This window comes from Dermacentor silvarum, chromosome 7 (genome assembly GCF_013339745.2).
Source record: "Dermacentor silvarum isolate Dsil-2018 chromosome 7, BIME_Dsil_1.4, whole genome shotgun sequence".
In the NCBI taxonomy this organism is placed as follows: domain Eukaryota; kingdom Metazoa; phylum Arthropoda; class Arachnida; order Ixodida; family Ixodidae; genus Dermacentor; species Dermacentor silvarum.
Genome location: NC_051160.1, coordinates 114391894 through 114419052, shown reverse-complemented (window position 1 = coordinate 114419052; position 27159 = coordinate 114391894). Strand labels below are relative to the sequence as shown.

General features: G+C 46.7%; 1 protein-coding gene across 1 annotated transcript; it reads right to left on the bottom strand.

Annotated features, from left to right (window-relative positions):
- Window positions 1-2579: 2579 nt before the first annotated feature.
- Window positions 2580-26184, bottom strand: LOC119459086 (solute carrier family 22 member 7). The gene is made up of 6 exons (XM_049671575.1): window positions 25840-26184; window positions 23280-23383; window positions 17309-17463; window positions 16620-16788; window positions 5455-5596; window positions 2580-2591 (listed from the first exon to the last, which is right to left on the bottom strand). The coding sequence occupies exons 1-6, from the start codon at window positions 26152-26154 to the stop codon at window positions 2580-2582; spliced, it is 897 nt and encodes a 298-aa protein (XP_049527532.1). The 5' UTR covers window positions 26155-26184.
- Between the last annotated feature and the right edge of the window lie 975 nt (window positions 26185-27159).

Sequence of the window (27159 nt, the reverse complement as noted above, 5' to 3'; positions counted from 1 at the left end):
CCCTGTGAGTAAACGAAGACTAGTAACTGACCCCCTCATGTAATGTACCTGGCGGGACCTTTAGGGCACAATAGATGATGATGATAAACGTACGCCTGTACACACTGTTCTGTACACTGTTCTGTACACACAGGCTCATTGTTCTATGAAGATGTATGCTTAATCCCTAAAAGTCATTTATACAGGACAAAGATTATTGGAACGCCAGTATAGCATTGTCGCAGATAATTCTAGACAAGCTAGTTGATATTGTGCGCCTGCATTGCCTCCTCTGTGTTTTTACACGCTCGTTTTTCTCATCCCCTATTAAGCATGGCGAAAAGTTCACTACGCGTACATAAGCGATGGTCCTTGTTCGACATTTCTCGTTCCACAGCTGGTCATCACTTGAAACCTCCATCATCTTGTGAACTGCGTTTTTTTTAAGATTGAAGAATTATGAAATAGGTTTTTTTTGTTCTCTTTTTCTTTCACCTGGGAATTTTAGGCGCTTTCACTTTGCATAAGAACAGAATTTTGGATTGTTTTGCTGCTATTTATTTCATATTACCGTCTGTGCTTATTCTATCGCTGCTTGGTTTGGAGCCTACTAGCCTACGCGTGGATGTCCCCAATGAGTGCACCGTGTTTGTTCGCACAAGCCTGTTAGCGCCCTTGGGAAGTGGGAACGTGCAACTTTCTCTGTTATCCTGGATTCTCCCGAAGGAATATATTAAAGCGAAGCTTTCTTGTCTCCCTGATTCGTCCGTGAGCGCCGAAAACGCACTGCAGGAAAGCCAACCTACACATGGACTATCTGCGCGCACAATAGAACAACGACGCACGACATATGTATCGTAGAACACTACAGTTTACATTTCGTAGTTCTACCGATAAGAACAATGGGAACCGCAACGCCACGTTACCCGGACGAACTGTATATATCTGCATTGCATTACGCGCGTCACGAATTCCCGGCCGTCACCATGGGTATGGCCGCGGGTGCAGCGCATGGAAGAAGAGGCTGCCGTACGCGAACGTAAGCGCGAGTGCGATCGTGCCCACAAGGCCGATACCGTGTATTGGCAAGGGCGTTCACAAGGCAATGCTGTGCAAGTGTAGAGTCGTCCGTGAAAGTTGAGTGCGTGCGTGTAATCAACGGTTACTGATCTAAAATAAAGCTATGCCGCCTAATGAATATGTCTTCATTCAACTCAACGTTCAAAATAGTACAATCCTATACAAGCACTCAAATCACGTATGCATCGCATCGGGTCGCTCAACATTTCTTGGTTTCGTTGCGTGGTTGTTGGCTTTGGACTTTGATTCAGTTTGCATGGGAGAAAGCTTCGTGTTCAACCATATTTTTTTAATAAAGGGGCTTTAATTTTGATATTATTGAGGTATCTGGCAAACACTGACAAATAATAGATAACAAGACGGTCGTAATTCGCTTTCTTAAAACATTTGTGAGTAGAACGCACTGAAAAGTCAGGCATTAAGTTTATCTTCCTGTCAGGTGACCCACTCATAGCAGTTTTATTTTCGAGCGTTGACAAGCCATATTTTTCGGCAGCAAATTCACAGTTGTTCTTGCATTCTTCTTTCACTCTCTTTAACCGCGGAGCTGTTTAAGCCGGGCGTAATGTGTCTGCTGAATCCAAAAATGTGGGCCGATCCTGGCGGTGGTGTAGAAAGGGGCCAAGCGCAATGGCACATACCCCTGTGAACTAGCGAAGCTGAGCCTGGCTAAGTCTAGCAAAGCATGGTTGGGACTACTTAAGCTTAGTCAGACATTGATAACTTACGATAGCCAATCAATAAATAATCCGGAAAATTCCCGAAAATGCTAGGAATGACATGGTAGTGCTTAGCCTAGCTCAAATATGTGGCCAATATCTTGCGATAGCCAATCGATAGCCAATCAATAACTAATCGATAATCGATCAATATTCAATAAATTTTGCACTTACTTAGGATGATTTGGTAGTGCTAAGCCTCGCCCAAATACATGGCCAATACCTTGCAATAGCCAATCGATAGCCGATAATAGCTCATCGATAATCGACAAACAATCAATACATTCCGGGAAATGCTGGGGATGATTTCGTATGCTTAGCCTAGCACAAATACGTGGCCAAAACCTTGCGATAGCCAATCTATAGCTAATCCATAATCAATCAATAAATGCCGGAAAATTCTGAGGTTGACTTGGTAGTGCTTACCTTAGCCCAAAGGCCGGGACTAGCTAGGCGCCCATCAGATCCACTGTCTCTTTAGCATTGCGCCTCCAGTGCAAGCTAGGCTATTTTTTTTTCAGTTTTAGATTTTTTTCGTCATTCAGTTAGCGTAGTTTCATTTGTCATACTTTCAACTGTGGTATTTTCTTCACGCTTCCTTTTGAACGCTGCTGGTGAGGCTTGGTACTGTTCAGTCCGTTCAATTCCGCTATCATACACGATGGCTTGGGATAAACCAACCCTACCCCAAAAAGCAGACCCATAGGATATTGCGGATGGTGGACTCACATCTCGAAGCTGAACAGCGCCGTTTGCTGGCCCACACCTTTGTAGAGAACAAGTCAGCGAGGCTTGCTCTGCTCATGTTTGAGCCTGCAAAGAGATCAGGACAACGAAGTGTTTAAATTTTAGCAGTTCAGATTCTATACCATGGGCTGGTGGTCTGTACAGAGGTGAGGCGCAGAGTACCCGACGCGGACACAATAGCGGGACACACCGATACAAAACGTCTTTCTACGTCGTATTTCTGGAATCAAACGCTCTGCCTACACCTCTCAGCGATTCGTTGGCTCCGAAGAGACTGACAGAAACAAAATCACCCAAAAAAGATCCATCATTTATATGAGTAAAATAGCAACAGATCCAACGAGATGTACTCTATATACAGCGACTATTTGTGTGAGCGCATAAAGAGTCGAACCAGGCACGCACGCACGCACGCACGCACGCACGCACACACGCACCGCACGCACGCACGCACGCGCACGCACGCGGCGCACACACACACACAACACACACACCACACACACACACACAACACACACACACACACCACACAACACACACACACCACACACACACACACACACACACACACACACACACACACACACACACCACACACACACACACACAACACACACACACACACACACACACACACACACGTACGTAGCGCAATTCGAATCAATTCTATCCGCACGAAGCGTTTACTTCCTCATTACCGTGCAGCTGCGGATGTGCGAAGGCGAGCTCTCTGGTTTCTTTTTTATTCTCACCCCCACACGGCCGGCGCAGCCTCTGCTGTGGATGGATGCTAGTGCCATCAATATCTGGTGGTGGTGCAATGAATCCAGCGGCGCGCGTACTCCGCTGTGATTGGTTGGCCTATTTGGCAAGAGAACAGGCAGGCCGCAGCACTCACGCTCACGAAACCCGACGACGTTTCCGAATAAAATCTTCGCCTTTAAAATTATAACACTCTAGTTGATGATGAAAGCGGTGACTCGCTCATGCATGCTTCAATGATTAGACTGGACAATTCGTCCAGGCTTTAGCCAAGAACTCTTTGCTCCTTCGCGAGGAGTCAGCAAGTACTATTTCAGGAAAGCTAAAAAAGCCACCTGGTTACGCTTTCATTTTACTGCTGTGAGGAGAGGGGGGGGGGTCAAGAGAGCGCCACCGTACATATACATTCCACTATAATCTGTGGCCGCTTCGTCGTAAAGAGCGGAGAAGAGAACGTCATATTTTCTACAGCAACAAATAAGGAACTACCAGCGTTTTTCTTACTGCTCTGAAGGTAAAGCGGGAGGCCTGATCAGTCGATAAAAATAATCCTCAAAATGCACATTTTAGAGCCATACGTAGCGTGTCCCATTCCTCCAAGGTGATGTCCAACTCCTCCAAATAGAAAGGACGAAGTCCTAGCACTTTCGTGCTAGCATTTTTTTTTTTTTTTAAGGCTTCCCGGACGACTCGGAACAATGACCTTCTCTGCTATTGTATAGGGCGAATTGTTTCCCGTAAATTGAGAGCAATTAGGTTTGTATCTAAGGGACGAAGAAACTACGCAAAATTTCTGACGTAAGAACTGTTCCGTTTCTCCATCCACTCGCTTATTCCTGTAGCCTACCATTTACATATATGCCTGTTTGGTACACATAATAGCTTTCATGTCAATGCAATGAAATTTTATGTTTGCAGCCTATATTAGAACGAAACATAATAGCAAAAGTCGGGCGGCGTCGGCAATTTACATATTATATAGGGTTATCATGCGCAAATTGCAAGAATTCCTGCATAACTCATCTCACCATGAATGTCTACGACCACCGCGAGGACGCGTTGTTCATGGGGCGTGCCTGCAGCCCTGCATGCAGCGGCGCCACCGCGAAGCCCTCGGGTGACCTTTGGGTAAATATAATTGTAGCGGCACGTTTGTCTGACAAGCTTGTCTCATTGTATAAGACGCCGGTTCGATACCGCCCCGCACCAGATAAATTTTAAGTGACTTCTTTGCTATTGAGCAGTGGTACAAATTAAGTAGCACATAGTTACCCAAGTTGGCCTCAGTGATATTCATTACACAGCTCCACAACCGTGTGGCGCGCACCGAGTGTTTCATTTTGGCGTGAGGATCACTGAAGAGCGGCGCAGACCAAGTGGAACATACCCAAATGCTGCAAGTTGGGATAAAGGAGTCTCATTTAACGGCGGCAAATACTCAGTGCCACACACTCAACGAGCAGTTGGTCCAGCGTTTCCTTTTATTCGATCAGCACAGCAGCCAAATGCGCTACCCAAATAGACCATTAACTAAGCTCTCAACCGGACACTCAACCTGGTTAACCTCTCTGCCTTTCGCCTCTTACTTTCCACCTTCCTTCCTTCTTCTGCAAGGAGTACAGGCTGGCGTGAAACGAGGAAACGGGATAACTGTTGAGCGGCACATGCGCAATGTCTCAAGCCCGTGACCAAATTGGCCCGACGATCGATTTCCAACCCGGTTCTCTCATCACAGCAGTGCGATGCTCTAACGGCTAGACCATGAACTACCGAGTTACCCCAGTTCGCGGAAAAACATACATTGGACAATCAGACAGGCGGACAGCCCCCCCCCCCCCCCCCCCCCCCCCCCCCACCTCCCGGAACGTGCATGAAGCACCCTAATAATGGCAATTGAAATACTAACGTATGTCGGTGAAAGCCGTTTGTTGACAGGTTACAACCGTCAACAACTGGTGCATTGACGCGTACTGCAGTCACTGCCCATCACCCTGCGTGGTGTGTCCACGGAAGAGGGAAAACTTAGGTCTGCAAAGTGGGCCAGTTGGCTATGTTTATTGATTGTAAAAAAAAAACTCGGCGCTGACAAAAGGGACGAAGAAACAAGTGGACGACACGAGCACGGCAGAAAGGAATACGCCTCATTCGCACACATGCAATGACTCACCGCAGCCTTCTTGCGCTTGGCCTCCTCGATTATGTCGTCAATTACGTGCTCAGGGGCGTTGCCAGCGAACTTCATGACCACTTTCTTGGCGGCCGGGAACCGGCCCATGGCCATCAGCCACCTCGGAGACTCTGGTAAAAAACTGCTCTGCGCGGTTAAACTCCGGTCTCGCTGTTTGCCGGCTCGGTGTTCGTATACTATAGGGCTGGTCAGCGTCTATACGTAACTGCCAACGGCCCCTCGAGGATAAGAGCATACTGACAGTCGAGAAAAGCACAAAGGACACAGTTCACACCATGGATAGAAATGATATTTGCCTGGTTAGATGTAGGCGATGGCCTCGGTGGTTCTCTGAACATGATGTAGAATGTATACTCTGTGTTCTTTCTCTACTGTAAATGTAAGCCCTCTGACAAATAAAAAAACAATTAGTTGGAAGTCAGCGTTATGTATGTCTCTTCACTTGCTGCGTCCGTCTTTGAGACACTGTTATTAAATCATGAATAACCACTTCTCACAAAGCCCCCACCCTCCGCCACACACACTAAAGCCTCTGAAGCAGTCCGAGTCTCGTATTTTATCACCATAAATTTGGAACAGCAATATCAGGCGTATAAGGAACCTTTTTTTAAATTATTATTTGACTGTACTAGCATGTGCTTGCTGCTGTCGTTGTTGTTGGGTTTAATGACTATAGAGGCCGGATCTTTAGGCAATAAAAAACGAGTTTTAGGCGCCAAAAATAGGCAGGCAAAACAAAGTTCACGCTTCCAACGTCGTAAATATAGGCACAATAAATTTTTACATAAATGCAAATAATTTCAAACCAAGACGTGCGCGGCCTATATCTACGATAGGAAAACAAGAAATGTTATTGTCTATGATGGCACAAAGGCGCCAGCAGTTGAACATAGCCGTGAAATTGTCCCATAAAACTGCTGAACAATTGGCTTAATTCCATAAGGACACTGCTCATATTCATGTCTAATGCCACTGTACTCGAGCGTCGCATATAGTGAAACAGGCATGAAAATGAATACTTGAAAGCTGGGAATATTGATTAAAAAAGCGATACTTTATGTCTGCCTGACGCATCTAAATTAAGACACAACAAAAACATGCAAATAAATGCAAGAGAGACTACGATTTATTAAGAAATTAGCATGTTCTTACATGAGGACTGTTAGGTACAACTCTTGGCAATTTTCTCATATACAATGACATTATCCGAATTGTACAGGCAAGACGTCCCAACACTGCCAAATACACTTCCGCCCATTTGAAGTGCACATGTATGAAGAAATATGTTTGAAGAGCACGCCGAACGTAGTCTAAGAATCACTGTGAAAATTGTGGAAACAATCGCAAACTACCACCATCTCCAGATTTTTTTATTCAAAATTGTGCCTCTTGTCACTGAGAATGATCTCATACGCTGAGAAGGAACGCCCGACGGCGGTGAACATCTTAGAAGTAAATTACAAACAAAACAAAAGCCGCGTGCACATCACATTTTTCTTTCTTCTTTTGCACTTCACTTTTGTTTTGTTTTTTTGCCTTTCCCCATTAAAGTTTACTCTCTCTCTCTCCTTTCCCCTGACGGCTCTCCGCGGTTTCCCATTCGCCAACCGCTCGCGCAATGTCAGCGCGGCGGCGTATGCTGGCCGGCACGTCCCATTTCAATGCTGCTAGCAGTTGTTTTCCGGGAGTTGTGGTTGAACTAAAAGGCTAGGTTGAACCCCATAGAGTTCCGAACAGTCAATGTTGCCCGGTAACACGAATAACGGTCTCTAACTGCGCTCGAAAGCGAAACTTAAGGCTAGATAGTGTTCATATAGGCGCCGATATTGAAAATAGGCATCTATAGACATTTATAGGCGTTTAGGCACAAACGCCAAAATAGGCAATTATAGGCACTATAAAAACGCTATAAAAGCCCTTCTTAACCTCTAATTCATGCTCATATATCAAAGTGGGGCGATAGGAGCGCAAGAAACAAAAAAGGCATTGCCTAAAATCCGGTCTCTATTAATGACACATAAGACATTATGGCTAACATGCGCCAAACATAAGGTATAAATTCCTTCAAAAGTTGGGTCACCTCAGCGAGTCCCTTGTCTGGACAAGAGCCCCGAGGGTCCCTACAACTTAACAAAAGACATGGGCCTTTTTCTCAGAGAGGAGAAGGTGGATGAGGTGCACCACAATATGTAGCGAAGCACACGGTACGAATTTAGAACTTTCCGAGAGCATCTGCTTCCCTTAAAAAGCTATACACATGTGACATATCAACAAGCGCATGTTCGCCTAAACACAAAGCTGGGTGAAAAAAATGTGTTCATTGTAAACTGGTATAAAATATTTTTTGTCAGTGTTTCAAGTTTTCTGCCTGAAAATAAGACGTCATTTACCGTTAGTTCATCGCCACATGTTTCACAATGGGGCTTGTCTTGCTTTGTTAGCATGAAGTTGTTTGTGAGGTGTGTTTGGCCTATGCGAAGACGGCATAGAATCACTTTAAAACGTTCCTGGTGTGTGCAAGATTTCCATTCCCCTAACGCGGGATTTACCAAGTGCAGCTTGTTATTTATTTCATTGCTCCAAGCGGACTGCCATTTTCCCCTTAGTTTACAATGTATTAATTTGATGCAGTCTTTAGGAGGTATATTTATTTTCTAGATTTGTTTGTGCCGCGCATTCATCTGCTCTCTCATTGCCACAAATTCCGATGTGGCTCAGAACCCATCATAATTTAATGACCTGTCCTTGTGTGGTGGCTTTGATTATATTTTGCATAATGTCCCCCAATAGCGGTGTGACTGCATTTCTGGAGTGAAGAATTGTGAATACACTTAAGTCGTCTGTGTATATGATGCTATTTGTGAGGTTCTCCTTTACACTTCATTCTACAGCTATAGAAATGGCGTAACATTCAGCAGTGTAGATGGATGTACACTGCGTAAGTCTTGCTGTTTCTTCCCAGTTCCCTTGGACCACTAAACTTCCAACATGGCCAGTCGTTTTCGAACCAACGGTATAAAAAACCGTGAAACTGCTGTATTTTGCCTCTAGTGTAAGGAATTCCTGAATAATGTACTGTGGTGGAGTTTGTGCTTTACGGAACTGTGTTAGTGAGATCGCTGGCTGCGGGAAAGTTGAACCACGGGGGTAGTGGATCGTCTGTAGACAGTGCCAGGTAATGTGTCCACTATGCCAAGATTCTGACACGTCTCTTCAAATCGCAAGAGAAGTGGCCAAGTAGTTTGTGGTTTGTTGTTGAATATTGTTCTGTTAAATTAACAAGTACCGCACTAAGAGCGATGGAACGAAAATGTTAAACCTAACGTTAAGAGACAGCAAGAGAGCGGTGTGAATCAGAGCGAACGGGGATAGCCGATGTTCTAATTGACATTAAGAAAAAAAATAGAGCTGGGCAGGCCATGTAATGCGTGGGATGCATAACCGGTGGACCTTTAGAGATACTGAATGGATACCTAGAGAAGGGAAGCGTATTCGAGCATGGCAGAAAACTAGGTGGGATGATGAAGTTAGCGAATTTGCAGGCGCAAGTTCGACTTAGCTAGCTAAAGGCAGGGGTAATTGGAGATCGCAGGGAGAGGCCTTCGTACTGCAGTGGACATGAATATAGGCTGATGATGATTATTATTCTTAAAGAACATTTTGTTTTAAGTGGATAGCAGGTGTGTTTTGGTAGAGATCGTACCTGAAGAATATATGCACAGGTCAGACGGCTCTTCTACTTTCTAGCGGGGGTTCACTTGTTTCTACATAAAGGCTGGTTATAGGAAACGTTCTGTATGCGCCGCATGAAAGACGCAAGCCTGAGTTATGTACTGAATCTAACTTCTTGATGTACGACGGTCGTGCTGAACCATGCAGTATACAACCATAATCTAAGGAGCAACGTACCAAAGCGATAAATGTGCAGAAGGCATGTTCTACCAGACTCAAAGTGTTTTCGTGACTGTACTTTGAGTATATTCACTGACTGGGAAGCTTTCTTTTTGAGGGTGTTCATGTGCGGTAAGAATGGAATGTGAGCTTTTTGTCGAAAGTTATGCGAATAAAATTGTCGCCGCGCGCCGTATGCTGTATGTGCGAGTGAAAGCGCGCGAGGGACGCGCGCTTTCACGGAGAGCGAACGCACGGCGGAAAGCAAACGCGCCTTCTTCCGTCGTGCGAAAGGCGACGGAGAGCAAACGCAGCCTTCTTCCGTCGTGCGAAAGGCAGTGGGGGGGACGGGAGGGGAGGCGACCTTTAGCTGCGGCACCAAATGCGTATCTTACGACCGCACGCAGGGGGAACTGGAAACTCAATCTCCCACGCGAAAGGACGAAAGCGGGAGGGCAGTGCGGGAGGGAGGGCGTGCGGCTTCTACTCTGCCGGCAACTGCGTACTTGTCCTTTGCGCGGCTGCATTCTGTCGCGCGCACCGTATCTTCAAAGCGATCTCCACACAGCTCTTACCTCTCTATGCGCTGTGCTTTTGCGGCTCAATTTCCGTTCAAGCGATAGACCGCACCAACTTTCGCTCACTGCTGCCACCACGCTTGCTCACGTCAGAGTTTTGACAGTGGTTGTCTGCGGTCATCGAGTGGGATCTATTCATGTTTGGTTGTGCGCGCTGACACCATGCTTGTTAATTCAGTTAGTAAGCGAATGCGTCCAAGTTTATGTAGCCGATAAAACTACTATCCTTACTCCGTATAGCTCTCTACGAATTTGCTATCGCAATTGATGCTTCACCTTTCGGGCGAAACTGCAACTTTGTTGTTCTTTCTTTACTGGAAATACGGTTTCGTTTAGGTGCAGGGTGGGGTCAACCTGTAGGCCTGTGTTGAATGAGAAAAGAACAACTGTTTTTTTTTTCTGCAGAACACTTACGTCAATTTCTGTCTGCCCAGATTGCGAGTTTGTTTAATGTAATCTGTCTCTCACATGTTGGAAAGCTTAAGGATGTGCATGCCATTTGAAGGTCATCGAGATATACAGAATACGTTATGGACATTGGACTGATTGTTGCTATGCAGTTAATTTTTACAATGAAGAGTGCCGTACTTAAAAAACAACCGTGCGGCACTCCATTCTCGTGGACGAAGTTCTTCGAGTGAGTTGCACCCAGGCGTACGTGAGATTAACGGTCTGACAGGACATCCTTCAGACAGTTCAGCATCCTACCGCGGGTACCAAGGTCTGCTAGGTCCTGGAGAATCCCAAACCTCCAGGTGGTATCGTAAGCCTTCTCCATATGAAAGACTGCCAGACAGTGTTGTTTGTGTACGAACGCTTCTTGGACTGTGTTGTCTAGGCGGACAAGATGATCAGTTGTTGAAAAAGCTTTTTTTTTTAATCCACACTGGTGGATGTCAAAGAGTTGACGTGATTAGAGTATAAACGTCAGCCTAATGTTCAGGACACTTTCAAATGATCTTGCGAGACAACTTGTGAGAGCTATGGAACTATAACTATCAGGGGCGGTTTCAGAAACGGTACAGTTTTCAGAAACGGTACAATCCTGACTTTTTCCAAGCCTGTGGTATTTTTTCTGATACCCGTATTTTGGTGAAGTATTGGACAAGTGCCTCTACGGCAGCGTCTGAGAGGTGAACCAACATTTCATAACGTAGTTCATCATGGCCGCGTGCTATCTGTTCACCGGCGGACAGTACTTTTCTGGGTTTCTTGAAGTATTATTAGTGTATGATCAGGTTCGTTTGTAACGCCGCTCGTAGGAAGTCTGTTTTTCCGCTGTATGTTTATACATCAAGAACGAGTCTCAGTAGTGTGAGGAACTCGAAACTTTAGAGAAATGTTAGCCTTGTAAAGCTAAAGAACTGTTCCCCTAGCAGTGAAATAGTCTTCCGGTACTTGTGACGCAAAGTTCATGTCAATATGAAATTTCCGATGTGATGAAACACTTTCTGCAGTTCCCCATAAATTATTATTGTTGTTGTTGTTTTGATTATTCCGAAATGCTCTTTGTTATTATTCAAAAGTGTTTTGTAATGTTAGGTTTTTGTCAATTAGGCATGTTTCAGCAGAATTTCTCCAACGGTAAGTATGCACTGTTAATTTTAATGCGATTAGCATTCTTCGGAGACTTTACCCGCTCCCCGGTATACGTTTGTATCTAACCTTTCGCCTAGTGACGCATGTGGTCTACTAGCTTGGCCGCGAGGCATGTGCTGGGTGCTGTTTTATCGAGGAGACAAGATTGGCCACTGGGTATGTGGCAGAATAGACAACTTGCTGCTGACTGGCATCGTAGACAACTTGGTTCACTGGGTAGTAGCCCGAACAGACAACTTCGGGACTGCCTATGTAACATTGGTATGTACTCATTACTGGCCATACCCATGGAATGGATGTTCTAAGGTGACACAAGAGGTACGTAGCCTTAAATAAGTACTATACTAAATCAATCGCGCTGCATCCACAACAGAAATATCCGCGTCGAGCGCGGCTGCTTGATCGACAGCCACTGCAACGAATGTGCAGCCAGGACACTAGGGTCACCATAGTGACACGTATACATGTTTATCTTTCACCGGTGGCCGCTTTCCACCGGCTAACAAATGTTAAACGTTATCGCTCGGCGCAGGACGCTCCTGTATCGGAAGTTTCTAGAACGTTATCGATGTTTCTTTCTGTTGCCTGTTTTCACCGACGCTTTTGTTATCTGATTGTACGACCGACGCGAATTGTCTAGAACTTTTTGGAAGACACTACGGGTACCAGGGATTAATCTGAAACATTCGATGACTCACGTATAAAAGCCGGCGCGTTTCACCGCAGATCAGATTTTCGACGATCGCCGACTGTGTTCGCCGCTATCGTTGTGCTTTGAGTGTACCTTGCTTTTGTGGGCACAGGTCCGCCCAATAAACAACCAGTTTCGTCGTACACAGTTTTACGACTGTTTTCTTCTGACTGCACTCTGACGCCGACTGCTTGTCTCGCGCCCCCGTCGAAACGCCGCCACAGGACGACCAGGATGACGACACTTTCTTGGGACCCATCAGTGCCGACGAATTCGCTGAACAACAGCGAGCCGACCCGGAACTAAGGAGCCTTCTACACTACCTGGAAGGGAAGACCGTCATTGTGCCGAAGGTGTTCAGGCGAGGACTGGCGTCGTTTTTCTTGGAAAACGACGTTCTCCTCGAGACTAGCCTCTCCGAGCCAAGCTACCTCCTCGTGGTACCCTCAGCATTGCGTCCAGAGGTTCTGCAAGCTCTCCATGACGACCCAACGGCTGGACACCTCGGTTTTTCCCGCACGCTCGCGAGGATACAAGAAAAATACTACTGGCCTCGCCTCTCTGCCGACGTCGCCCATTACTCGAGTATCTCTAAAGCGTCAATATTATCGCGAGCAGAGCCTTAGTAATAGAGAAATTAAGGTAAATGCAGGACACGATTAGGCGACTCCCCCGGGACATTCAAGTACTCGCCCGATGACGAAGGCACTCCTCATTTAAATTCTGTCACTAGTACTGAACCACTCGTTATAAAAACATCATTGTACTGTATTATAAGAAGAAAGAAAATACTACTTCACCAGTTCTATTTCCCTTTTACAAAAAAGAACTAACTGACATTACACCGTCGACAACGACGCGGGCGGTCAAAAGGTTTCGTGTTCGCTCGACTCTGCGCCGCCCGCACTTTTGCGTTTCAGTTTTTCTGTTATCGTGTAGTGTTGCGCTTGTTTTTCTGGCTCGCGAACCTCGCACTAACTGCAAGTAGCAGAGAATTCCACTTCCATGCGACGTCGCGGAATGCCCGAACGGTCTACGGCACTTTACCAAAATCAGCTGCAGCGCGCACCGTACCGCCATCTGTCGGGCGCTGTTAGCATGCCGAGACTGTCAGCGACGCAAAACACCGCCGACAAGACCAGCCGTACTTCTACAGCCGATCGAGCCACCTCGCCGACCGTTCCAGCAGATCGGCATGGACTTATTGAGGCCTTTTCCGACGTCGACGTCCGGGAATAAATGGATCATCGTAGCTACGGACTACCTCATCCCGCTACGCCGAAACAAAAGCCTTGCCCAAAGGCAGATGCTGCCGAGGTAGCCTGATTCTTCGTTGAGAACATCCTCCTGCGTAACGGTGCCCCAGAAGTCCTCATCACCGACACAGGTACGGCCTTCACGGCTGAACTAACTCAAGCCATCCTGCGATACAGCCAGACAAGCCATCGCCGGACCACCGCCTACCACCCGCAGACGAATGGCCTCACCGAGCGCCTAAATAAGACCATCGCCGACATGCTGGCAATGTACGTCGACGTCGCACACAAGACATGGGATGCCATCCTTCCGTAAGTGACCTTCGCATACAACACGGCCATGCAAGAAACGACGCACATGGCGCCGTTCAACCTGGTCTACAGAAGGAAACCGGCAAAGACGCTTGACGCCATGCTACCGGATGTCACCGACGAAGAAAATCTCGACGTTGCCACCTATTTGCAGCGTGCCGAAGAAAGTCGACAGCTCGTCCGCCTGCGCATCAAGAACCAGCAGAGAACCGACAGCCGACACTACAATCTTCGACGACGCTACGTCGAGTACCAGCCCGGAGACCGTGTTTGGGTCTGGACTCCGTTACGCCGACGAGGACTTAGCGAGAAACTCTTACGTCGCTATTTCGGACCATATAAGATCATCCGATGTATTGGCGCACTGGACTATGAGGTCGTGCCAGACGGTATTTCGCAATCACAACGGCGCCGGGCACGACCTGAAGTCATCACGTGGTGCGTCTTAAGCCTTTCTACGCCCGCTGACGAACTTCGGTACTTTGTTAGTTTGTTATTGTTTGTTGTTGTTTTTTCTCTCTCTCTGTACGCGTGGTTTTGTTTTCGCTTTCTTGTTTGTAGCATCGGGACGATGCTTTTTAAGGGGAGGGTATTGACACGTATACAAGTTTATCTTTCAGCGGTGGCCGCTTTCCACCGGCTAACAAATGTTAAACGTTATCGCTCGGCGCAGGACGCGCCTGTATCGGAAGTTTCTAGAACGTTATCGATGCTTCTTTCCGTTGCCTGTTTTCACCGACGCTTATGTTATCTGATTGTATGACCGACACGAATTGTCTAGAACTTTCTGGAAGACACTACGGGTACCAGGAATTAATCTGGAACATTCGATGACTCATGTATAAAAGCCGGCGCGTTTCACCGCAGATCAGATTTTCGACGATCGCAGACTGTGTTCGCCGCTATCGTTGTGCTTTGAGTGTACCCTGCTTTTGTGGACACAGGTTCGCCCAATAAACAACCAGTTTCGTCGTACAGTTTTACGACTGTTTTCTTCACCGTCACTACTACGTGACAATAGAGTTTCAACTAGGGCACAGTGATTACAAGACATACTGTGTCTATCAATCGTCATTGTGGTTTGCACCGAGATTGCCACTTCCTGGTATGCGGTCGCAATACGGTGTGTCGCTATATTTTTTTAAACGCTAATTGCCTTAAGGTGAGACGATTTCTGCATAAATCGTGAGACGGCTCCTGCATAAATTGTTTAAGCGATGAGCGTTTACCTCTTGAGTGATGTTGAATGTAACGTGACATGACCTGTGCATAAAAAAGCTCCTGTCCTTGGCGCACCAAAGTATTTACATTTCTGAAATTCCCCTACTCTAATAACTTAGGCAGTAAGAAATATAAATAGCTAAACGAACTCGCCCGAATTTTTGCTCCAGTAATGTCTTTCTCAAGGCAGCGCCTTATGCCTTGCTGCGTCTTATAGTGTGAAGCGCAACCAACGTTGTGTCTAACCCTCGCTTCCCTTCTTGCATTGACACTGTGCTTTGCGAAGCTGCGCAATTCTCACATTTGTGTTCATTAAAGAAATACCCATGTCACTGCCACGTAAATTGACATCAGAAATCATTTTATATCGTTAACAACTTAATTATTTTCTAAGCAAGGGTCTACTTGACTTGTTCGAGTTAGTTAGGGATATGGCCGAAACAAATTAGACAGGTCTGGCACAGCAAGCGGGAGATGTTGACGGCGTTGGCGTTTATTCTTCAACTGCAGAAAAATATCGTCTGCGGGAGCGGAGCATGGCGCTTCTTCGAGCGGTGCTGTTTTCGCAATAATTTATTAACTTGATTTACTTATGTACATACCGCTAGCGTCATGAGAACAATCCAGGAGGCACCAGGTCGGAGTAACATAAACATTCAGAACAAAAGCAGCGGCAACTACAGAACACACGAACAAGACCATAGAGTGGCCGTAAGAACTTAAATTGTAGGGTTTTACAATTACAGTTTCATTATGACAAACGTCGCATTGGGGGACTCCACCCGCCGTGGTTGCTCAGTGGCTATGGCGTTGGGCTGCTGAGCACGAGGTCGCGGGATCGAATCCCGGCCACGGCGGCCGCATTTCAATGGGGGCGAAATGCGAAAACACCCGCCGTGTACTTAGTTAGATTTAGGTGCACGTTAAAGAACCCCAGGTGGTCGAAATTACCGGAGTCCCCCACTACGGTGTGCCTCATAATCATATTGTGGTTTTGGCACGTTAAACTCCATAATTAATTTTTTTAATTGGGAGACTCCGGCTTAATTTTGACCTCATGTGTTTCTTTAACGAGCACACAATGCACGGTATACACGGGCGTTTTTGCATTTCGCCGCGGCCGGGATTCGATTCCGCGACGTAGGCTAAGCAGCACAACCCCAAAGCCACTACGCCATCACGGCAGATGCATAAAGTGACCGTCCATGAATCGCTGAATGTGTTTGGATCCAGCTTGCTGGGGAAGTGGAATAATCAACTAGGCATCGTTCAAAAACAGCTAAACATTTACTGAAACGGCTTCTCTTTACGCTAAGCAAGGTCAAATTCACTTGATCTAGGTGAAAATTCACTAAAATCGCGATCTTTGTCAACAAAAGGTTTTTCTTAAACAATGCTGTGCAGATTAGGAAAATAAGTGAAAAGGGGGAATTTTGGCAGGCGGCGTTACCGGAGTGGATGAAGCATAATGTAATAAAAGAATAATATGGAAACATTTAATTATTTAAAATAAGATTTGAAGTTGCCATTATAAATTTCACAATTATAACGTTGCCCAAATATAGCGAAATACAGCCAGAGACTGTGCATACCTACCAGCCGAGCACAAGCAGCGGAGCGAGCGGCAGCGCTGCGTACAGCTGGGTGGCCCGCCACTCCCGCGTCAGGTAGTGTAGCCACGGCAGCAGCAACATGCCCGTCGTCCAGCCATTGTCCAACGTCATTGTGGGCATGTAGCGGAACCGCGGTGACACTGTCTCCATGACTGACAACCGGCAAAAGAAGTGCATGAAAGTCGGTCGAAGGCGCCACTTCCCAAATGCGGCGTTGCAGATGATGGTGATAATGATATTTGGATTTTCTGGCCCAAGGGCCAACGATGGCCACAGAGTACCAAACAATGCCGCGTACGTAAACAGAAGGAGAAGGCCCTGCATAATGGGGTTATCATATATACTTAGTTTCGGCGTTCCTCAAGGCATCAGGAACCATATTCAAGTGGCAGAAAAACATCACAGTCCGGCTAAGATAGTGCTGGGAAGGCAAGACTACTTGTCGGGTAGTTAGATGTGGGGAAAAACAGGGGGCGCGCCCCTCCCCTGAGAAAAATATCTGGCTAATCTACTGCCGTATGCGCTTGTACGCCATAAGGCTTACTGTACTCTCGTAAAATCGTACTTCAGGATATTTAAAGAATTTAGTAGAGGTAATCAAAACTTCGTCCTGCAGTGGACATAAATATAGGCAGATGATGATGTTGGTGATCAAAACTGCAAATTTCTCACTCAGAGTGTAAATGACGTCCGCGAATCCGGAGACTCCCATGGCCACAACGAACCGCAAGATGTAGTACATGGTGGCTGAGGTCGAGAAGGCGGTCGTGACACTCGCACCCAATGAGAGCACTATTGCACCCAGTATTGTCCTCTTGCGGCCGTACCTGTGCAGATTGGCAAAAGATTTTAAAGAATGTCAAAGAATATAGACAAACAGTTTATATAAAAAATAGAACTGTTACTTGAACTCAGTATAATACAGAAACGCTGATCGAATTTCTTCCAAAGTATCTAAAGCTCCGAGGATATACGCGCGAAAAATTCAGTTTGTCGTCTTAAACATAGGGCTGATTCATATGAAGAAAGGCCTTCCTCAACCACATTCAGCAAAGCTTCGCACTACCTTCTGAGTACAGCGGTTAGAATGCGTATACAGAGCTGCTCATCCTACAGGCATACCTTCCCCTCATGAAATGTGCTAGGTATTCCTGCGCAAACAGGAGTGAGAATTGACGCGCCGTAGCGCACTTCGACAGCAATCTGTGCCGGCGCAGCTGAGGGCTCCTTATTCTAACGAAAACAGGTGTCTAAGAGTGGCTAGATAAATAGATAAAATGTGAGAGCAGAATGTTGGTAAGTACATGGCAATCGGCCTTCAAAACGCAAGAATCACAAAAATGATGCGACAGAATCCTGGACAGTTCTAAAGCGAAGCTTTCTTTTCCTACCATTTCGTGGTTTCGCCTGCGTCCGTTGGTCGGTCGGGGTTCTCGCCGAGTAGATTCGCGTTCATTTAAAAAAAAATGAAGCGCGTCCGGCAGCGAGATTCAATCCTCGGCCCCCCAGTGCAACTGGCCTATGCTCAACCATCAGGCCACAATCTAGTCTTTTCGTGTCTTAGCATTTATTACAATGAAATATATGGTGCATGCACAGGAACTATTTAGAATAGTATGATCACTAAATGGTCATAAGCAGTGACAGGACAACCGGCAGTACATACGAAGCAAACGGCATAAAAAGCAACCGCTCGTTCATTCCTCTTGTACTAACATCAACTAGCACTTTCAGATGTTCGCCACGTGGTGATAATAATTATGATTTCTACACTATGGCGCGTAAACACAACTGGGGATTGGCTAAGAAGCGGGAGGTATAGATATCACGTCAACGCGAACCAGCACTTGAGATGATCGCCGCGCATTGATGATTTTTTTATACTATGGTACATACCAGGGGTAGGGTAAAGAACACTGATCATAGGTTAGTGAGGTCCAGGATTGCACTAAATATGTCAAAAACCTAAACTATTCAAGAAGACAAAGGCCAACTGAGTCGCAGTAAGGGTAAAAACAGACGAATTCAGGCTGGCACTCGCAAACAAATATGCAGCTTTAGAACTTGATGATGAAGATAACAGAGAAGCAATGACTGAAACCGTAACTAGGCTGATTTAAGCTGCAATAAAGTGCTAATTTGAGCTGGTTGGTACATGTCTGAGAAACAGGACAGTCTGACTCTGCACTTGTCACTCCTATCTAGACTCTACATCTACATCTACACGTCCCGTTCTTTAGGCTGTTACTTGTTTTCATTCATGCTGATTTCAGAAGCAGCAATTGAAGTGCGAGGTAAAGCACCAAGGTGAACCAGTGGGTAATCTAAAGCACTGCAAGGCCCGTATTTTCACGCCTGGTCCCAGCCCGAGCCCGAAAATACCATGCGTTGGCCCGCCCGAGCCCGGCCCGGGTATTCAAGCCTGGCCCGTATCCGGTTCGGGCCGGCCCGCTTCAGTTCGACCCATTGGCCCTTCAGCCTATACGAAGCTAGTTCCACTTCTGGGTTATTGTGAAGATAATGCCGAGTGCGTGCGTGCGTGCGTGCGCGCGCGTGTGTGAAGGAATGGGGAAGTTCAGCGTATACATGTGAGCGTTGTGCTGCCGATAACACGGCGGTCGCGGAGTTTCGTAATAGGTCTTTTTCTCTCAATACAGTCGTAGCAGTATGGTGCGCACCGCTTGAATTAAGTTTCGACGATGCCGCGGTCGCAACAATTTTAGCGATGCCCTTTTCCCAATTCACCATGTAGTCAGAAAATAATCGGAACATTCATTTTCTGCTAAGGCTCATTCGGACTCAGACTCACCAAAATTCTACACAGCCAGCCGCACACTCGAGGGTTAGGGTAAGTTTGAGTGAGTCGACTCATAAGTGAGTTCGCTGACCTATGCCTTACTCACTTTCCATTCCCCTTTGAGCTCAGCGCTTTCATTCGCAAGGTCGCGGTGACAAAAAGAAAGGAGCCGCAGTTTCGCCCGAAAGGCAAAGCATCGATTGCGATAGCAAATTAGACAGTTATACGGAGTAAGGATAGTGGTTTTATCGGCTGTATAAAGTTGGACACATTCGCTTACTAACTGAACTAACAAGCATGGTGTCAGCCCCCACAAGCAAACATGAATAGATCACACTCAATGACCGCAACCAACCGCTGTCAAAACGCTGGCGTCAGCAAGCGCGTCATCAACAGCAAGCGAAGGTTCGTGCGGTATATTGCTTCAACGGAAACTGAGCGGCGAAAGCACAGCGCATACGAAGGTAGGAGCTGTATGCAGATCGCTTTCAAGGTGCGCGCGACCGCTCGCAGCCGCGCAAAGTAGAAATACGCAATTGCTGGCAGAGCAGAAGCCGCAGATCCTCCCTCCCGCGCTGCCTTCCCCCTTTCCTCCTTTCGCGTGCGAGATTGAATCGCCAGATCCCCTTGCGCCGGGTCGCTAAATGCGCAGTTGGTTCCCGAACACAAGGCGCCCCCTCTCCCTCGCTTTCATCCTCCCACGGCCTTTCGCGCGACGGATACGTTGCATTTGGTCTCCGCCGTGCGTTCGCTCTCCGTGAATGCGCACGTCCCTCGCGCGCTTTCACTTGCACATACAGCATACGGCGCGCGGCGACGATTTTATCACCCTTGGAATTTATACGGAACCTCACGGCGACGGCCAGAAATCGGCTTGCAGGGTTCATATAATTGCTATCGCCATAATAAATACGAAGACGACGACGAGTCCTTTCAGAACGGACTGCAGGAAGCCCGTTTTAGCCGTGCCATCGGTTACCTGGGTCTACGTGGCGTCTCCTCTGGTCTACCTGGCGGTGACGTAAGTGCTGTGGGTGGTGTTGGGCAGCTAAGTGTTGGGCAGTTTAAACTTGATTCCAATCAGCTACAGTAGGCTGTACTATTTTGACTGTGACAGTCAGCCCGTCCTCATCAGGAACAGCTTGCCTGGCCAGGAGTGCTGCCCCTGGTCAGCTCTTCTCTGGCCCTCGTCATGTAAAACCCTAGAAACCTTCTTTTGCAGTGGAGTCAGCAGCATTCCGGTGGCGCTGGTACCTTTCAATGGCGGCTCAATTCAATTCAACAACCACCAAGCAACTCAGGCTGATCTTAAAGCTGTGAGTCATCACTATCTGCATATCACAGATGTTCGCCAATGTGGGCGAGGAGGCATCGTCTGCAGATCGCCAGACCAGGCATGTGTAGCAGATCTACTAAAGCTTTCCTCGTTTCGTTCTGTCAAAGTGAACGCTTTCGTTCCGCGTCTTCTGGCATGCACGAAACAAGTACGTGATGTGAACTCTCCATTGAGTCCTTCAGAAACAATAGAAAACATTCGTCCGCCCTTCCACTCCGTTAAGTTCGTTAACCAGCGAAGCTGAAACGTGCGGCCCCGGTGTTTATCACTGGGCTAATCCCGACGGTTCATTAAAGTATTTATCAATTATGAGGTACACACACGTTCGGCTGCGTCACTAACTGGATGCCCGCAGTCCGCCGTAGTCGCTTGCGTTCGATGTCTTCTCGAGTTTGCGCGGCGGCGTGGTTAGCAGCATTCGCCCGCCATTGCCGCTTGCGATTCTTCGAAATTAAATTGCGTCAAACTTAAATCTGTCCGTTACATAAGATGATTAATGGCTCATACCCCCGTAAACGTGGCCTCCCCATTTCGACGACAGAAAAGAAGCGAAATTCTACGCTGGAATGATGAGCGACAACGCAGCCAGCTATGGAAGAAAACGACGACGACGAAGGCGGGAGCAGTGGCACGAGCGCGTGCTGAGCACGAGCGCAACGCGAGGGGCGCCAACGAGCCAGCTGTGGAAGAAGGCGACGACGCTCGAGCCAATGCTGAAGATCATAGTTTTCTGCAGACACACGATTTCGCCTAGCCATATACGATTTCGCCTAGTCATATAAAGCATCGCTTTAGAAAGCTCTCTGCGGCAGGTGTTATCGCCATCTATCCGTGCAACCGCATGACTGATATCGCACGTGCTCCCACAGAATCTGTGGTCACCACGTTTGCAGGCGCATCAAGTCCCTCAGAAAGAGAACTCTGGCCACTAACTTGTCCTGCAGATGCTCTTGCATCGCGCCCGCTACAATGCCGTAGTTGTCTTTTTTTTTGGGGGGACACAGCACAGGTGGCTGCAAGTATAGTTCTCGTTGCTGCATCTGTTAATTATTACGCTGAATTGTCTATTTTCGATGTTTATTCTGTTCTGCCAAAATAATTACTTCTTATACGAATTCATCCTTTATCGCGTGTGTTTGTTTGCACAGTGTACCTACCATTTTTGGCATGTGATCCCATTGGTTATCACGCTGAATTATTCGCTGCAAGATGTACCCCACCCCTTCTGTAACACCCCTGATAAAGGGGCCTTTAAGGAAATAAACTGAACTGTGGTGAAGGACATGGGGGCAAATAAGTGCGTCACTCGCGCATAGAAGCGTTGCCCATAGGGAAGAGCTTATCAAGCTAATTACTTCCGCTGTCCTTATCCAGCACGGGAAGTTCGAATTCTTGAGGTAACGGGTAAGAGGCGTTGCTCCCGTAGAGAGGTCACGGTTGCAGTAAAGTAAGCACATCGTTACGCTGATGTAGTGCGGCAGCCTGCTGCCATGAATTCAACCATTCCAGAAGAGATTGCAGCTGCCGTAGAAAAGTCGATGGCTGAAGTCATGGAACGGCTTCTTGAAAGTGGGACTGATTGTATATCGCAAATTCTTTCCGCACAATTAATGCAGCTGCTGCAGGCAATTTCTCTATCTCTTGCAATGTGATAACCTAATGCAGTGCCTGTGCTCAACATATAAAATTGGCAAATGGGGAATAAGGAAAATGTCACGCCTTCTTTCCATGAAAAGGAATAAAATGTAGCTGGTCACAGAAACTTGGGAGTCGGATGACGCATCGAGCATAGTTGGGTAGTCACGGGCCGCCAAAGGTCGCGGGTCCCCTATGAATGCTGCCTCAAATTCTCGTCCCCATTCTAGACCTAAGAAAATCCCTAATGTCGCTGATATAAGACTATTTTAGATAGAGCAATTGCCACTGCGGTGCTCTCACCACCCGAGGGCTGATGAGAGCGCTTCAGTGGATTGTCGCTCTATACTTGCTGCGTCAACAGATTTACTTCATTTCATGCACACATCAATTTTGTTCTGATATAATTTTACAAGAAACTTGGTTGTATGCAAGTCCAGAATGAGAGTAATGAATGGCCGATGAACGCGCACAGATTTCGTATACGCAATCACCGCCTGGCTTGCGACCATTAACCCACCAGGCACACTGACCCATGCTTCGGTGATTTGTGGTGCCACGCGACCACTGCCTGCGATTTTGCTGATGTGAAAATCATATGCGTGATCACACACTGGGCATGGAAGCCAACATTCTTTTGCCGCGGGTTTTGAAATGGTTCGCATTAGACAGGATAAAATTGATTATTGTTGTATATTCGAGGAATTCTCGCACTATATCGCAGTTACAGCGTCGCCTGTGAATTAAGCAAATGTGAGAGGCAAAAGTTTTTCTTGGTACTCTTAACTTAAGTTCAACGACGTAGTTATTCCGTTAGAAGCCATAGTGTTGCTCGTGCAGAAGAGGCTATCTTAGAATTAGCATTTGTTACCCACCAGTCAGAAATGTGGGATGCGGCCACTGTTCCGACAACCACACCAGCGAGGTAGATGCTCTGGGAAGAAGAAACCATCCACCTGTTGCTGCATACCATGTTACACTGCAAAAGAAGGGCGTGCCGTTTAGAAACAGAACGCAGTTTGGCAACAAGGTTCTTCCCGTCCTAAAATATACTTTGCGGGCCTTAGTTTCTGCATAAGCTGCCGCGTACCCATCACCTGTTTATCGAGAGTTGTGCGATAAGTGCTTTGCAAGACTTGCGTTTAAAACGGCTAGGGCATGGGGATGCAAGCACAATGCCGAGCCCACAAGTACAACAAGGCATAACAAGGCGTCACTTGTACTTCGGCGGTATCTTAGGAAAATATGACCTACTGTTTAGTTTTGATAATTTCGCAGCATTTGCTCGCTGGCCTAAAAGTACGCTACGTTAAAAATACAACAATTGCATCCCATTAAAACGGAAACAAAATGTTCACCGACGATTACGATACACAAAATGCGAAATTTTAGCGCAGCTCTAACGTGTTTTCATTTCGCGATATATTTATTTATTTTTAGTCATTGCGGCATCGCATCGATCACCGCACCGACTGGCACATGAGCGACGCGGGGCGGTATGGCGAACCAGCGCTGGAGTTTCAAGCTGAAAAGCAGCGCCCCCTTGTAGACATCACGCGCATTGTTTAATCATACAAACAGAAGAAAATGGCCAGCGGCGGTACGTTAGGGACGTGAAAAACGCGTGAAAAATAATTTTTTTGCAGGCAGTCGTTATTCCTGCGTGGTAAATTTGCCACAACTAGAAAAGCCGTAATATAGCCCTATCACTATATTATTTTTCGTGATAACTACGAGCATGAGCGATGGCGACATTGGATTCAGGCAGGCGCGACCGCACGCCGTTTCAGCTATTTCAGCAACTTATCCGGCAGAATATCTGTGTGCATTTTATTGTATTGCTTCAACGCTTCTACCGTAATCATATATATAAATGCGGCTACTGGAAATGCCCTAGGCAACTCTCTACTTCACGCTTTTTAATTCGCTCGAAGATCCCTCTCTCCCTCTCTACAGCTGGGAGGGCTGAACCGCTCCACAGCAAGAGCTGTGCCTTACGCCATCGCCACCGCTGGTAGCCCAGATGAAACACATTATTAGATACAAACAAATAAACTAAACACCAAAGCCTACGACAAAGATGGACTCCAATAGTGACGGCTTGGACTAAGAGTCATTGTGTAATAAAGTTTATCGCTCTCTCTCTCTCTCTCTCTCTTATTGTGATATGTAGTCCATCTGTACCGGTAACAAGTTTACTAGGCCAGAACAGATGCCGTTAAAGCCCATGATGTCATGGAGAGTTATTCCGGGAACATCAAGGCGGCGTCCCTATGCACCTGTCGTTTGTGTACTTGTTTTTTTTTTTTTTTCGTTTTTCTTTCTGGCCTACCGAGTATGTGGCCAGATTGCTATACGAATGCGTAATTTACTAATACAGCTCAAATATTTTTTTTCTTATTTGTGTCCCCACCCGACCGTGATGGTGTAGTGGCTTTGGCATTGAGCTGCTAAGCCCGTAGGCGCGGGAACGAATCCTAATCGCGGTGGACGCATTTCGATGGGAGCAAAATGCAATAACGTCTTTGCATCGTGCATTGGGTTCACGAACCTCAGCTGGTCAAAATTAACCCGGAGCCGTCCACTATGGCGTGCCTCATTGTCATGTTGTACTTTTCACACGTAAAGACCCCGGAGCTAATTTTTTTAGTGCCACCTTAAAGGAACAATCCCTCGGTATTTTTCACTTTATTTGTTTTTATTGTAATTCAAGGCTTACGACTTCCAAATCGTCAAAGTGATACTGTAAAGCATCAGAGTGCCCAAGTATAATAAGATACAATGGCTCTCTCTCTCTCTACACGGCAGTTTCAGTTTCGCCTTTCAAGTGCAGTCGCAGAAACCGTACCCAGATCAACACGGCGCACCTCATACGCTTTTTATTGGGGGAAAAAATCGTAGCGGGGGGCTAACGAGAGAAAGAACGATGTTTATGAGTGCTCCAATTTACTTGAAAATATTTATTCCCGAGTAGTAGCAGGCATTTGAACGGGACTTCGATAGTCGCCTATATAGGAAAACGAAGTGAAAGCACTAGAATACAAGTTAAACAAACATTGTCATCTCTTCTTTAGCGTGTTTCTTCTTGTTTTTCCTTTTTTTCCAGCTCCAAGAGGCGCGCTGTACTTTGGAGGCTAACTGGGTGCTTGAAAACAATGCTACAGGCGCCAATCTCGCCACGCAGGTGCCTACCGCGGTCGTACTCAAGGCAGGAATACGACGCGACATTTATTATGAATGTGTATTTCATTTCGTACACAAGCGGACGAGGCACATACAAATCTTACAAGAAGCCTTGGAACTTCAAAGACGCCACGGGGACAATAATATGCAAAACAAAAAAGGGATAAGGAACAGGAGGGTGTAGGATTCGTAGCAAAACCAGACCTGCCCAGCCTGAATAAGATTGAGATATCTTTGTGTAACGCACCGTACCTCTTCAGTGACCGTTTTGCCGTATACACTGCGGTCGTAGACCCAGGATTCGCATGGTTTGCTGGCATTGGTTCCATCTAAGGTGAAACATTGAGCCGTGCTGTTCGTCCATATTTGGCGGCCGCCGCCGCTGGCTGTCGCCACAGTCCCGTTGAGTGCCTCGGCGCAGCGGAACTCGACGGCTGACGGCGACACAAACACCGGCATCATCATGTTCCACGTGACAGGAAGGCCTCGGAGAAAGGCGAACACGAAGATGACCACGTGGCATCGGGACAGCTTGTCCAGCACGGTGTCCACTGTGGCGGGAGCCATGCGCAGGCACTGAAACGGAACGCGGTAACGTGGGGTGTCTGAAGAGGCACCTTGAAATCGGTAAAACAGCGTTTTTTTTTTATTCCGCCCCCATCGATCCGTGCCCTGTAATTGAACCCGGAACCTCGCACACGGCAGAAGAGCGCCACCGACACTAAGTCAGAGAGGAGAATTTCTAAGTCTTGTGGAATGCGCATGAACTCCATTGTAACAATAGTACCACATGACACGGGTGGTATGATAGCACATAGTTACTTCACAAGAAAACATCGATAATGAAACTTGCAAAAGTTAAAGAAATGTCGTTACAAGGGCCCCGCCTCAAGAAATAAGGAAGTTTAGATTGCAGAATAGTCGGCTCGTAAACTAAAGACATGCAGACCATAAAGTTCAACGCGTCACTAACCTCCTAGATTCTGCGCGTCAATTAGGAGACAGATATACAGGGTGTTTCAGCGAACACTTTCAAAATTTATTTAAGGTTGCCTGTGGCAGATAACCCAATTCTGGTTAATGAGCTGGTCTGCTCGAAGAGGCGGACATTACTTGCTCAAACAATTGAAATGCATAATCGACTCATTAACAAAAATTCACTCATTAGGTTTTTAGCTAACTACCTGATGGCCCCTACTGCAATTTACAAATTGTAGCCGTGGAGTTCGCAATGCGGATCCAATAAGAATAAATTCTCAGGATGACACCAGTTTCGAGATATTAATTCCTGAACTTTGCGGAGAAATGCATTGGTGTTCCAGTTAATTTTGTGCTTCAATGCATAAAGCGACGTTTCGGTAAGAACCTAACTGGAACGCCAGCGCATTTCTACGCAAAGTTCGGGAATTAATATCTCGAAACTGGTGTCATCCCGAGAATTCGTTCCAAGTGGATACGCCTTGTGAACTCCACGGCTACAATTTGTAAATTGCAATATAGGCCATCAGGTAATTAGTTAAAAACTTAATTTGTAATTTTTTGTTAATTAGTCAATTATGCATTTCATTTTTT